Genomic DNA, 14,798 nt, shown 5'->3' on the forward strand with positions numbered 1-14,798 from the left:
TGCTCCGCTGGTCGTACTGCCTTGTTCCTTTAACACTAAACCTCTGATAAATGACAGGTGGATGTTTCCAGTCATTTTTTGTGCAGCTCCTTATAATGTCCTGTGTGTAGGAATCTAATGGCAGAAATGGAATATAATATCCATCATTGTGCTTTCATGAGTATAATCATAATTCGGAGAATCAATTGGAGTTTCCCCGACACGTTTGGAAGGGGAGGGGCGAGAGGAGGAGTATTCACTTGGTTGCAATCTGCAAACTCACCGGTAGATGCCACTAAATTCTACACACTGCACCTTTAACGTTTAACTTTTGGACTAATTAATAAAAGAAAAAACACGTACAGGTGAGAGCAAAATTATTTCTTCAAAATGCATTTTGCTGATTAAATAGTTCACACATTGAAGCCCTCTAGTGTCACAGGGAAGTGCTGCAGACTTGAAATACTTTCATTTAAATATCATTTCTGGAGATAAAGCACTTTATTTACAAACTTTACAACTGGATCCTCTTTGAGATGTCTGAGTCTCCATGTTTGTGAGGACTTACCGTGCATTCTGTGGTGTTTGTTATCTTCAGGCAGAAATCTGATGCAAACTCCAGCTCAGACAGACACACTCTGTTACAGTCAATCGTCTGTTGGAAGTGAGAAATAAACACAGCATATGATGCACCACTTTAAATATATATATTATATAGCCATACCAAACAACTTAACAACAAGAATAAGCAGGTATAGACGTTATCTGATGAAACATGGAACCATTTATAACCCAGAAAGTTGGTTCCCAGACAGAACAAACCATCTAGACCTTGTCTTAATAGTCTTTTGCGTCTATTATCATTAATAGTTGGTCCAATTTTTTTGTGATATTTCAAGATTTAATTATTTTTTCCAGCATTTCCACTCAGGTTTTTTCATGCACAAAATTAAAATGTGCATAAAACAAATCATATCATCCGCCTGATCCACAGGAGTAAAAACACAATAATAATAAGTATTATTATTATTAGCTTCAGATAGCTATCGTTTGGTTAGCAGAAAGCCAATAATAGAAAACATTTCTAAATCACAAAACAACACAGATAATGTCCTAAAAATGTCATTTCCTTATTCAGAGCGTGGTTACATGACAGAGGATGTTATGTGTGTGATATAACGGAGTAGGGGTGAGTATTGGCAAGAACCTCACAATACGTATCACGATACTTTGGTCACGATACGATACGTATCACCATATCACGATATTGGGATATAAATAAAGATGAAAACACAAGTACGTGTATATGTACATCAGATGATATTGATCAGAGGACAAATTGAGTCAAAACTATTTGATTCAAAACAGCCTCTCCATTTTATAAATTCCCATGAAATTCACTGGAATAAATATTGAAATAAAAGGATAAAGTACTGCATTCACAACGCGTCTAAACATGAATCTTTTTTTTAAATCGATCTTTGGAGTTGAAAAATCGATATTGTATTGGGTGGCAAAGTATCGCGATATATTGCTGTATTGATATTTTTACCCACCCCTATAACGGAGTATAGAAATGAACTTCATCTGAATCACAAATCAGAAAGAGCAGCTCCACCTACAGAACTGTGCTCGTACTGACTGGAACCTCCTGTTGGAGGCAGAATCCTTCTAAACTGTTCAAATGATGACTCTGGACAAGAAACACATTATAAGAGGCAGGTTTAAAGCTGCTTCAAGTGGTTGCAAGTTACACGTTCCTATCTGTTCTCGCTGAGAATAAAAAAACACACTCTTCTGTTTTGCAGGAATTTATAATTCCACGAAAGGGCTCTCAATTTTACGGAATAGCGGCCAGCCTTAATGGAATGTTATTGGATTGTATCAACGGGAGGCGCTAGATGAGAGTCCATGTAATTTGGGCAGCGGGGCTGTCTATTTGTCACTGGAGGGGAGAAACTATCGATTAGCGGATTCAAATTCCATTATATCAAGTTCTCTCCCCTCATTCATCACAGCCACAGACGGGTGGAGGACATGCTACTTAGCAGACGAGGCCGAGCGCCTGAGAAACACACCATGGTGTGAGAGACGAGGGGAAGAGCATTCCTGCACAGAAGGATCCCGGAGAGGCATCTGTGCTCTTATATGTCGGACTGTGTGTGTGTGTGTGTGTGTGTGTGTTATCTCTGTGTTACGTGTGTGTGCTTCCCCATCAGTGAAAACCGCTCTATCCACAGGGGGCTGAGAGTAATGAAGTTTCCTTAAGAGGAACTTAAACAAGGATTAGACAGATCAATCACCCAGCACTACAGCATCTCATACACACACACACACACACACACACACACACACACACCTTCAGGGTCCTCTCTCTCTCACACAGCTCTCATTCATCGTCTATAGCCGAACAGCTATATCCCCCCACACACGTAGCTTCCAAGACCCTTGTCCGTCAGGAATCAGACACGTTGTGTTGCCGATGTGCCGATACAGGTGTTAAATATATCAGATGTTGTGTAGTCGGTGTCATCCAACGTCGTACCTGTATGACTGCAGGTTCAGAGATGAGCGTGTCTGCTTTCACCACTTGCACAATCGCCTCGGGCACCACAGCCTTCTTCATGTTCGCCATGTTGAAGCCATACACGTCGTCCCAGAATGCAATGTACTCTCTGTGCTTCTCCTCGTCTCCAACTAGAGCCAGGCTGATGTTACAAAGGTCCGGGTAGACTGTGGAGGAAAAGAGAGGAGCAAAAGGGAGTCAAGGACGGATCCTAACAGAAGGAAAGTCATGAAAAACAGGTGAAACTATCTCCCTATATTATAATATTACGTCAACAACCTTATCTGTAATGTGACTACCCAAGAACAGCAGGGGGAGACCACCTGTGACACAGTAGCTCCTCCCTCCTGGCTGCAGTGCTGTTAGGGATGTTAGCCGGCCGGCAGCCACAGGAAGAACCCTGACAACCAGCCATCATAAAGACAACAACAACCCACAACCAGCAAGAGGCTTTTGTTCACAGCTGGATGAAACATTTTGTCACCTATAGATCCAACTTTTATAGTGATTTTCCAGAGAGACTGAAGATGGTGTCTAGTCAGTCAGAGAGGGGATATTACTAGAGATGGTCTCCAGTCATCTCTAGAGGGCGAGACACCATCTCTAGTCTAGAAATCTCTAGTCTAGAAATAGACTAGAGATGGTCTCTAGCTCTCTAGAGGTGGTCTCTAGCCCTCTATAGATGGCCATCACTAGATGGTTAGAGACCATTTCTAGTCTAGAAATATACTAGAGGTGGTCTCTAGTCATCTCTAGAGGGCTAGAGACCATCTCTAGTCTAGAAATAGACAAGAGATGGTCTCTAACCCTCTATAGATGGTCATCACTAGATGTCTGGAGACCATCTCTAGACTAGAGTTGGTCTCTAGCCCTCTAGAGGTGGTCTCTAGTCATCTCTAGAGGGCTAGAGGCCATCTTTAGTCTTAACATCTCTAGTCTATTTCTAGAGATGGTCTCTAGCCCTCTATAGATGGTCATCACTAGATGGCGAGAGACCATCTCTAGTCTAGAAATCTCTAGTATAGAGAAAGAAATCTCTAGTATAGAGATTTCTCTAGTATCTCTAGTATATATAGAGATTTCTCTAGTATAGCTATCTCTAGTATAGAGATTTCTAGACTAATCTCTAGTATAGAGATTTCTAGAGTATTTCTAGAGTATTTTTTGCATCTGACTGCGGTCGGTCTGCTCTTGGACTCCATCTACCAGCCCTATGAAGGCTTAAAAACGGTAGTTTTTATTGTGAGGTTTTGAATAATCTGCTGTATAAACTGCTGTATAACCAAGGTGAATTGACAATGCACTTGAATAGAGTCCGAATGTTGAAGCTAACAATGCACTACAGAACCCAAAGAAATGGGAGTACCGAACAAATGTATCACAGCTTTTGGAGGTCAAGTTTCAGTGGGCTCAACTCTTTAAAGGCTGCCTGGACATTGATGAGTGAATCCCTTTATGGATTTGTTTTCCTCTAAACTAAAGATCATTAATCATAACTAAAGGAAAGGGAGGGCAAATTCTGATCCCATAAACCTCTACTCTCAGCGCCGAGACAAGCTTAATATCAACAAATCTAATGGCTTGAAAACTATTCAACAAATTTAATCAGAGAACGCCTTAACATCTTGTGGGTGTGGAGCTTTGCATCAATTTCATGAGGCTGCCGCTATGATGAATGAATCCTTCACATGTGCACAAAAACGTGGCCCCGATAATCAGTTTGTCCTACTTTAACGCTTCATACTTTTACACTCTGTATGGCTAACATGTGGAGATCCAAATTCTATCACGTGGGATTGTTAAAGATCTAATTGTCCCCGGGGCACAAACACGCTAACATAACAGCCTCCACTCTTAAAGCTACAGTGTGCAGGAGTTAGTGGCATCTAGCAGTAAGGTTGCAGATTGCCCCTCCCTTTACAAGCGTGTCAGAGAGCTTCCGTGAACACTAAGGCCACGTTTACACATAGCAGGGTATTTAGAGAAATGAATATTTCCTCCCCTCCATTTTCAAAAATAACATTGTGCCCACAACATCGTTTTCAAAAGTTGTCATTTACATCAACCCGCATAAATCCGCCGTCGAGCGCCGTTTTAACTAAGCCGAACCTATGGGCGGCAGTGTAGGGAGAAGGATAAAGCCATGCAAGCCAATCAGATTCCTCAGAATCAACAACAACAAATAAGCGACTTCCTGTGAGAGAACGTAAAACCCCGTTTCTCCCAGTTGACATGAGTTTTTAGAAATAGTCGTTTTCTGTGATAAAAACAGGGTTTTCGTGTAAATGAGAAGCCAAACCGCGTGGAAATATCTGCGTTTTCCCTTCGTGTAAACGTGACTTAAAGCTCCTCTGTAGAGCCAGTGTTTGGTGTGTCCATGCTGGGCTACTGTAGGAACATGGTGGGGCAACACGCCGGACACATATTATGGGATGGTCATGGCTTCTTCAAGCAAACACAAAGACAAGATAACCATCATTTTGTCCATTAGCCCTTCATTGCTTCAGGTGGGAATGCTACTGAAACTTATCAATTTGCTCTGCCTCCAAAATAACAAAAAAAAAAAGGTGCGATCCTGGCCAAACACAGATCCATGACTTGCGGTGGAATAAACTGTAACAAGCTGTTGGGGAAACATTATTTGGAATCATTTGGAAGGTTTTGAAACTTCTGCCAGTGGCCATAACAGTGAAACACATGGTTTCACAGCTGACAGTGTCTCTATCACCTTAGAGAAATGGCTGCTGCTGAGAATCACCCTGGCTGGGTTTTGGTCAAACAAGTTTCTTAGTTGACTGAACCAGCAGCCTCAGAGAAAAAAAATCTTTCTGAAAAGATGAACGATGTCCGAAACGAGTTTCTATTTTCACATAAGCAGTTTAGCCGAGGCAGCAATTATTGGCGCTTCTCATATTACATACAACGCTGTCTATTGAATGAACATTAGCCATGTTTTGAATGAGCATTAAACATGAGCCTTAATGTCCTTTTCATTGTGTTTCCACATCTGAATAGATTCTTTTGGGTATGGGTAATATGCTTGGTGATTAAGCCAGAGTTGAGACGCTTGAAGCCATCGGTATCCCTACTGTGAAGTAACATTAGCCAACACAGAGGCCTCGGGCCTGAACTAGAGTTTAGAAATATGCTCATGAGGACATATCAAACAGTCAAAAAGACTGCATTTTTTTCTTTATTATGCTGGATATACCTGACCTAGCTATCATGATAAATTCTGGTGTGATTAGAACTGTATGCCTCCCCGACCCAATGATGGCACAGTGTCCAAGTGTGTGAAATTATTATAATTAGTATGGCCTTTGACTTCCAAAATCTAGTTCATCCTTGAAGTTGTTGGTTGCCTAAGATTTGAAGAAATTCACTTGAGGCATTCCTGGGCAAGGCGTTAGCTGTAGCTAGTGATAGCTGATAGTATTTATAAGAGGAACAATGTGTATTTTTTTATTTTGGGTGGAACTGTCCCTTTAAATAACTTATGGATATGAGAACAGCTGATTATGATGCAGGAGTGGTTTAAGACGTTTCTGTGAATGTTTTGATCGTTTTTCTGACAAACATAACGTTTACAAAATTCTATTCATACAAGACTTTTCCAAAGTTGTAATATTATTAATTGATATTATGTTTACAGGAATATTAATTGATATTATTATGTTTACAGGAAGAGGAAAGGAGGCTGTAACTTTGTCACTGTCTGTTTTTAGAAGTATCTGCCTGCCAATGAGCACGTTTATTTATTTTAGCCGGCGTGTGTGTTAGTGAGCGGTCTCAGTAACCTTCGACACAATCGCACCATAAAAACGTGTGAATGGATGGCGACAGCTCAGTGATGGGCAGCTCATGGCCTCTCATTATTAGCTGAATCCTGCTTGTGACCCTGTGAGTGTCACCATACGTAATGACCACACACACACACACACACACACGCACGCACGCACACGCACACACACACACACACACACACACACACACACACACACACACACACACACAGCAGATTTGTCACTTCATTTTACATTTACATTTACATTTAGGTCATTTAGCAGACGCTTTTGTCCAAAGCGACTTACAATAAGTACATTTGTCAAAAGAAGGAAACAAAGAAACCACGACGTATCATTGCCGATGCAGTAAGAGCTAAAAATAGAACAAGTGTTAGGTCCTCATCTGAGTAAAGTAGTACTTCAAGAGTAACAGTGCTACGATCCGAGTTTTTTTTTTTTTTTTTTTTGCGGGTGGGGGGGGGGGGGGGGGGGGGGTCGAGGGAGGGTGTTAGTGGGTCATGCTATGTAGAGTCGAGGTGAAGTCTGAACAGGTGAGTCTTGAGCCTTTTTCGGAAGATGGCAAATGACTCTGCTGTCCTGATATTGGTCGGGAGTTCGTTCCACCACTGAGGCGCCAGAACAGAGAAGAGTCTGGACTTTGCTGAGCGACATTTGTTTGATTTCAGCGATGGTGGTACCAGCCGGCCAGCTGAAGTAGAGGAGCGGAGTGCTCGCTTCGGGGCATGAGGTTTGACCAGTGTTTGAAGGTAGGCAGGTGCCGTTCCATTGATGGCCCTGAAGGCCAGTGTCATCGTCTTGAATTGGATGCGTGCTGCAACAGGGAGCCAGTGGAGGTCACGGAGGAGGGGGGTCACGTGGGAGAATTTGGGTAGGTTGAAGATAAGGCGTGCTGCAGCGTTCTGGATACGCTGCAATGGTTTAATCGCATAGGCCGGGAGTCCGGCCAGGAGAGAGTTGCAGTAGTCAAGGCGGGAGATGACCAGTGCTTGGACCAAGAGCTGCGTTGCATCCTTTGTGAGGAAGGTCCGAATCCTGCGGATATTGTAGAGGGCAAATCTGCAGGATCGGGCCACAGCAGTGATGTTGGGGGTGCAGGATAGTTGGTCATCGAGGATTACACCCAGGTTCCTCGCAGTTGAGGAAGGAAATACTGTGATGCCCTCAACAGTGACCGACAGGTCCATGTGAGGGCAGTCTTTCCCTGGGATGAAGAGGAGTTCGGTTTTATTCAGGTTAAGCTTGAGGTGATGTGCAGTTGTCCAGACAGAGATGTCAGCCAGACAGTCCGAGATGCGAGTTGCAATGTGAGCGTCAGAGGACGGGGGAAAAGAGAGGAACAGCTGGGTGTCATCAGCGTAGCAATGGTAGGAGAATCCATGCGATGTGATAACAGAACCTAGTGATCTGGTGTATAGTGAGAACAGAAGCGGTCCTAATACTGAGCCTTGAGGGACACCCGTGTCCAGAGAGCAGGGTTTGGACATAGAGCCATTCCATGTGACCTGAAAGGTGCGGTTTGTCAGGTATGATGTAAACCAGGTGAGAGCAGAGTCGGTTACTCTGATTACTGAACCGCGCGAGTAATTACGAGGGCCAGGTGAGAGGGGGTATGCTGATTGGGCAGAATCAGGACCGGCCCGTGTGAGACATGCACTGAAAAGGAAATGGAGACAGAGACACAAGTCTGCAATGGGGGGGGGGGGGGGGGGGGGGGGCTGTGGTGTGAATGGAGAGGGAGAAAGATGAAGAGGAAGAAAGAGGGGTGGTGGTGGTGGTGGGGGGGTACATGGGCGTCCCCAGATTCATGGCTTTGACATCTGCGTCCTTCTCGACTCGCTGCTCACAGCCCATTTGTCAAGCCCCCCCCACCCCCCCTCTTGCTCCCTCCATCTCCCCCATTGGCCGGCTGTGAAAGAGGGAAAGACGGTGTATGTGGGGGGGGGGGCATGGGACAAAACAGATCCCTTTTCCCTGGACGCTGTGCTGTGCCAGGCATGCAGGGACACATCTCAGGATGGGGGGGTAATGTAGTGGGGAGAATGAGTGAGGCGCTGCAGCTCTCCACTAATGTAGCTTAAACACACATACGGGGCTGCAGGGCCCGGCCTTGTACCGCAAAATCTGGAAATACATTTAACGTGACACAAAAACTGCTTTGGGATCGACATTCAATAAACTAAAAAAATAAAGTTTTGCATGTTTGTTTTGGTTATTGCATGAAGTCTGGCTGTACTGACATTCAAGAATATTCGCTCCACAGATTTGAACATAAAAACGGCCTTGGGCTTAAATATGACCAAAAACAACAACATGGAGGAGCAGTTTTTCATTGACACAGGTAACTAACCACTGTTTAGTGCCAGGCACCATGCATGCTGAATTAAGCTTGGAAAATTAACGGAATGTATCAAATTAGTGGTAAAACAAATCTTTTACTGAGCTAAATCTATGATTTTCAATCACATAATCCTATAATTTCATTGAGAACAGCAAAAACAAGCAATGATATTGAATCCAAAATTCAACCATTCAGCTTGCAGATGATAGTAGTTTATAAAGTGTTACTCCTTGAACGATAGTGAAGGAGGGTGAGGACCAGAGAGGAGGATCCTGCTGACCAGTCATTGTTTCAGGCTGTAACCCGTTCCCTTTGACTTTATATCCATATCAAAGCAGCTCCGTTGAAGTCGACGGGGCTACCAGACATTTTTCCTGGTTTTGAGTGGCAGTAGATCCAGATGGAGAAGGCGATCCTGGGAGCATCGGGGTTAAAGGCTCATGACGAACCATACGGCGTCCTCTGACCTGTCACTTTCTGCCTCACTCCGTTCACCCCATTGCCTGGCCGATCTCCCTCGCTAACAGATCCGTCTCTGTAGGTGGGGTCATTTTATGTCTGTTTCTCTGTGTGTGTGTTGAGACTGTGACCTTTCCCTTGTGTCCCAAGGAGCCAGTAAAGGCAGTGTGGTGGAACCGTTCCTTTGCTGGGTCACATTTGGCACAAGCCATTAAATCTGGTCAGTGACAGGGATGGGCTAGTCTGGCTTTGCCAGCGACTCCACAGTAGAAAGGTCTGGTTACAGTATATCGCATCTCCAGGATCAGGGGAAAAAAAACACTCTGGCTTGTTTGTATTTCTTTCAACCAATCACAAAGGTCTTGGGCGGGGCTAAGCTTGGGAAGCCGCTGTGGTGCGACAGCAAAATAGTGTCGGGAGGAAACTTGTTTGGATGGAACGTCGAGCCCCGTCATTAACATGTCTGATTCCCCGCAAAAGAAAACATAAAATCATATCCAGGATATCGACCTGATTATGTAGGGAAATATGTTCGACATGTTGCCTTTAAAGCAGCTGTTATGGAGTTGAGGTGAGCTGCTAAGCCTCCCCCCTCGGCTGTTTGTTACCCCACCTCTGGGTGATGCTCTGATTAGAAGGCTGAAACCTCATTTCCATGTCCTCGTTAAAAATAACAACTAAATAAAAACAACAACTCAAAGAAATCATGCTCATGTTTGAGAGTCAAACCCTCCATTCTGCCTCACACGTTTCTGGCTTTCATTATGTTACAGTATCAGCTTGGATTGCATACATCGAGTACTGCAATGCTTGCTGATTGTATTGATAGGTGTAGAATGTGACACACCCACTTGGAAATACTGTATACTTGTACTTGTAATAACCAGAGGGGCTGGCATGAGCAGTTTCTCCCTGCTGACGGATGACATTTAGAGTAAACCTGACCTCAGTGTTATGCTGCTGTAGCCCAATTATTCAATGGCAGGGGAAACAGCCTATACTGAGTAATAAAACACAACAATATTATATGAATTTGTATACTTATCCACTGTATGTAGAGGATTTTATTGAAAGTACAAATGTGGCGAAATTTGCTGATGAAAACTCTAAATGCTGTTTTTGCCGGGTATAACCAAATTCCGAATAAGACATTTTTAGGCGACTAAAAAGGTTTCTAGAACTGTAAACACACCCCGAAAGCGTTAAAGTAGTAAGATAAAAAAACTAAGACCATAAACTCATGTTTACAATGTTTTTCGGAGGTAATTAATTAAGTGGGTCGTAAGGTCATGTTCTCATATATTTCTATACAAACAGACTCCTTTTTGCAATCAGAGGAGTCGCCCTCTTGTGGCTATTAGAGAGAATGTTTAAGGCACTTCCGCTTAGCTTCACTCTCCAGGCTCAGAGGTTGCCGCCTGATTACAATACTGTTGCTTAAGGTGATATTACTTGCAGCACTGAGCCCACCCAAGGTGGTCTGACCTACTGTAGTTCCCCAGACCACTTCAAATATGTCAAGGTAGTCGAACACAGTTTAATCACTTTAGCTTTAGCTATAATTCACATTATGGGGAAATTAAATGACAACGGCATCCCTTAACTCTTAAGCAACACTACCCTCATATTGTGGTGAGAAGAAGATCAGACCTACCTGAACCATCGTCAGCCAGGTAGAGGTCTCTGGCGTACAAGACGGAGTCCAACATGGACTCAAACAGCAAGAAGTAACCCTGGAAAAAGAGAGGAAACACGCATCATTGTGGCTGCTGGGAAAAAGCAGCCGTCCCACAACATTATCTGGCACATTTGGCACTTCAAGGCAGGTAATAAATGTGTGCAGGGAGAGGACTACAGAACCGCTGGACAATCCAATTATTTTTTTTTAATTCAAGATCACTATGGTGGAAATCTGAATCAGCCTGCGACTGGGAGTTGAGTGATGTGCCCACGTGGTCTGCCACCCCAACATCCAACGGTTTGACCCTGGGTTGACCTCCTGTTCTGCTCCGGTAGACGGTACATTAACCGTGGTATTATTCCATTAATGCTGAAATTGAGTTTTGTCCACATCTTGTTGGCTTCGACCTGAGTGGCAGGTACTGCTGACAAATGCCTTTTTCAACCTCCTGCCCCTCCAACCAATCGGATATGTCCGCGCTGCAACGCTGGTCCCTTCAATATGCTATTTATGAGCACCACATTTTTTGGGCGGGTTCAAACATATGGGAGGGCATATCTCCATCTGGGACAAGGAGGTGGAGCAAAAATCACTACATGTTCTTTTGTACTGTAGCTGACGAACCATGTCTGTGACAACACTGACTGGCTGGAACAAAAACACGTATCAATGCTTTCTTGTCGGGGTTCTGCCATCAAAGCGAGAACACAACGAAAATAATGTCCAAAGTACAAATCCTTTCAGTTTTCAATCCGGGTATTCGGCTCCCATAATTTCCCCATCACAGTGATGGATTTGTCAACATGTTCACTGCAGATCTATGAACTCTTACATGCCTTGATATGGATTTCTGGTGCGGTTCTGATGGGCTATCTGACACCGACATTCATTCTGGAATAAATCACATTAGTGCTTAAATATGCAATTTTGCTCAGCTTTGCAGGTGCAGCATAGAGGAAAGAAGTGAAAACTAATTATCACAATCTGGATTTTATTTTCATAGCTCCGACCATCGGTTATGATGACAACAGACCTACTAATCATCTCAGAACACGGCATCGATTCTTAAAAATAGGTCCTAAAGGGAACAAACACGAGCAGTCGGATCATTGCAAACAAGGGCCGTATTCAAAATCCCACAAACGTACTGCACACATAATCAATCAGTATAGCCTGCAAACTGTCTACTAAATTAACTTTTATGTCGGCCATTACTAGCAGACAGTTAAGACTGAAGACTAATCAAGCAATATGTCACATGACTATATCAATCACAATGTTACCCGTCCAAGCTACCGTTTATTGTTTATCATGAATGTAAATCAACAAGAACATTCCATCCACTCCATTGATGAATTTGGGAGTTTGAACAATAAAAACCTTTACACACCGTTTTTTTTCCACCAATGTGATTAATTCACACGTCGATATATTTTTAAAATTGTTGTTTTTTGTCAACAAAAACGTGAGTGAATTGTTTCCAGAGCCAGGCTAACTTTTCCGAGCTAGCGCCCCCGTGGATTGTATACTATGTGTACAAAAACATGGTCCGAAGCAAGATGGCCAAGTTTGATGACTGCTTGACAAAGGCAGGTAGAACACACCTGATCCAGTCTTTCCATCCTTACCTACCAGAATAAAAGCCCCAGGGATGAAAAGTACACTGTGTAACTGTTTAAATCAAATCACTCAGAGGATTTATCTTTAAGGAAACTCAATAAAATCCTCAGACAGACAGCCAGTCGCTGCCTTCAGACGAGTATTTGTCATTTTCTTGTTGTTTATTCATAATGTGCCGATGTGTAGGGGCCTTAAGTGTGGAAAGATGAGAAGTTAGACTCCTGTATTCCTATTTCTTCTTTAAGGGAGGGGACAAGGAGAGTTGAGGGCCAAGACGAAAGATAACGACTGACTGAGGGGATGGGGTTTGTATGATTAAGAGGAAGAAGAGGAGGAGAGAGGAAGAGTGATGCAGTGGCCAGCAGAATAGTAATTCACCGAGATAAGAAGCTTATTATTCAAATAGAGACAACCTTTTATTGGAGAAAGGAGAGGAGAGCATGCGACAGACAAACAGGGAGGGGGGGCTCTGATTTATAACCAACTCCAAAATCGTCACCATCTCCGTCATGGGCCCGAGCTGATAATGATGACAGGGACGACGCTGATAGAACCCACTCTGCGAGGCGATAAAGGGGGGAACGTTCTCTCTGTTTATCGACGGCGGGACTGGTTCCCCAAACCCAAAGTCAAGCCGGCGAACGTGGTGCTGCTGACTGTCGTGGTCCAGCCGATGTCCTTACCCGGCGAGCGGGTCGTTTTTAAAACCCCTCACACAGAGAACACCAGCCTCGTAATTTAGATCCCAATTTCACGGGACGCTGCTTCTCTTGGAGGGAAGAGGATGTGAGCGGGAGAGAGATGCCCCACAGCAGAGTTGCCCCTTACTTTTATCGTCAACAATGCTCCAGGATTACTGCCCCCCCTGCTGCCTTCCATGTCCTCCCAGCAGCATGTACCACACCCCCCTAATTTATACATCTGCAATGTTAATTACCATAAACACAGAAATGCAGATCCACCTCAGTGCCGTTACAATGGGATGCAAGGAGGGCTGGAGGTAAAAAAAAAACTGATTAGATCTCGACATGAAAAATCAGCAGCGACAATCGGTTACTGAACACGGAGTCACTCCACATCCTGACTGGATGATGTAGCAGTTTTGGGCTGCGGCAGTGTAAACGATTCAAAGGTGTTGCATTACTTTTAATGGTAGGAAGGCCTCCTTCAGGGCAGTCGTCGCTGATATTTTAATCACGAGAACACAGCGCTCAAATGTAATGCCCCTCACGGTTTCATCAAACTCATTCCAACAGCGTTTTAATTAAAAATTCACATTTTAAAAAGGGATTCCTACCAATATTACACTGCAGGGCAGTGCGGCGCCGAGTCATCGTTTTATCCGTGTCTGACCAGTGAAGTTTGTCCATTTTATTCCACATTTTGGATTTTTTTTTTTTCATTCCACAAAATGTGCAAGCTGTTAAAAAGTTTCAGGTGAAAAACTGAACCAAAAAAAATCACTTCTCAGTCATAAGTCATAATAATAAAGTTTGGTTCAAAGCCCAGTGCTTTTTTGGGGACAAGTCGGGACAAGCCTGCACGGTCAGAACAAATTTGAACATTTTGCACACATCTACACCCTCTTATGAGTTTCCGTCGCATGGATGCTTTGGCTTTAGCGCGAGGAAGGAGCTCGGCTTTACTGTCAGGCAGCCGGTTGGTGCAGGCGATGCTCTGCAGTAAAGTCACTGTGCATTACAATAAAAGAGACTAATGAAAACCTAATGAGAATGGGCTGGAGCAGCTTATACACATTAACAAAATTAGCATATAAAACTAATTCCCGAGTGGGCGACCATATACACACATTCACACGCACACATACAGCTCTATATATGCACCAAACAAAGTGCAAATACAGCTGTGCATTGTGGATCCGTCACTGCCCTTAACTTCACACAAACGCTATTAACTTTGAGTTAGATTTCTAATCTCTGCAGAGATAACTTTTATCATGACTCCTGCAATGTTGTCCTGCCTTTAGTCGCTGGAGGGAGAATGGGGGGGAAAGGGCTTCTACAATTTACAGATTGTCACGTCCATCAACCCCTGGGAGAGTGAATGGCTGTCAATTAAAAAGGTACCAAGAGGCGTTTTTGGGTAGAAAATCTGCATCAGCAGTTTACACTTTCCTCCGCCCTCCGGTACCTCCTCTCTGCTGCTGCACTCAACGTACGTCTTCCTCAATTACTGCGGATCATCATCACTCCCAGTCCCAGAAGGGCCAAGGCAAAACAAAGGAGATTGTGTGCGTGCAGGGATGTGTGGGCTTTTCTGGGAGTACTTCCACGCTCGACTGAACACTGAAGGCAGCGCCTCTTCGTCACCCACGCCTCTTCTATACCG

At 43.9% G+C, this 14,798-nt stretch overlaps 1 protein-coding gene across 1 annotated transcript in view; it reads right to left on the reverse strand.

Annotated features, from left to right (window-relative positions):
* prmt3 (protein arginine methyltransferase 3) overlaps positions 1-14,798 on the reverse strand; it is a 50,018-nt gene that overhangs the window by 16,868 nt on the left and 18,352 nt on the right. Inside the window, exons 11-13 of the mRNA XM_084018879.1 lie at positions 10,803-10,881; positions 2,525-2,712; positions 548-634 (exon numbers count right to left, since the gene is read on the reverse strand). Of these exons, the coding sequence (XP_083875005.1) occupies positions 548-634; positions 2,525-2,712; positions 10,803-10,881 (354 nt within the window). The remainder of the gene's footprint in view (positions 1-547; positions 635-2,524; positions 2,713-10,802; positions 10,882-14,798) is intronic.

Source organism: Eutrigla gurnardus (genome assembly GCF_963514095.1).
Source record: "Eutrigla gurnardus genome assembly, chromosome: 1".
Classification (NCBI taxonomy): Eukaryota; Metazoa; Chordata; class Actinopteri; order Perciformes; family Triglidae; genus Eutrigla; species Eutrigla gurnardus.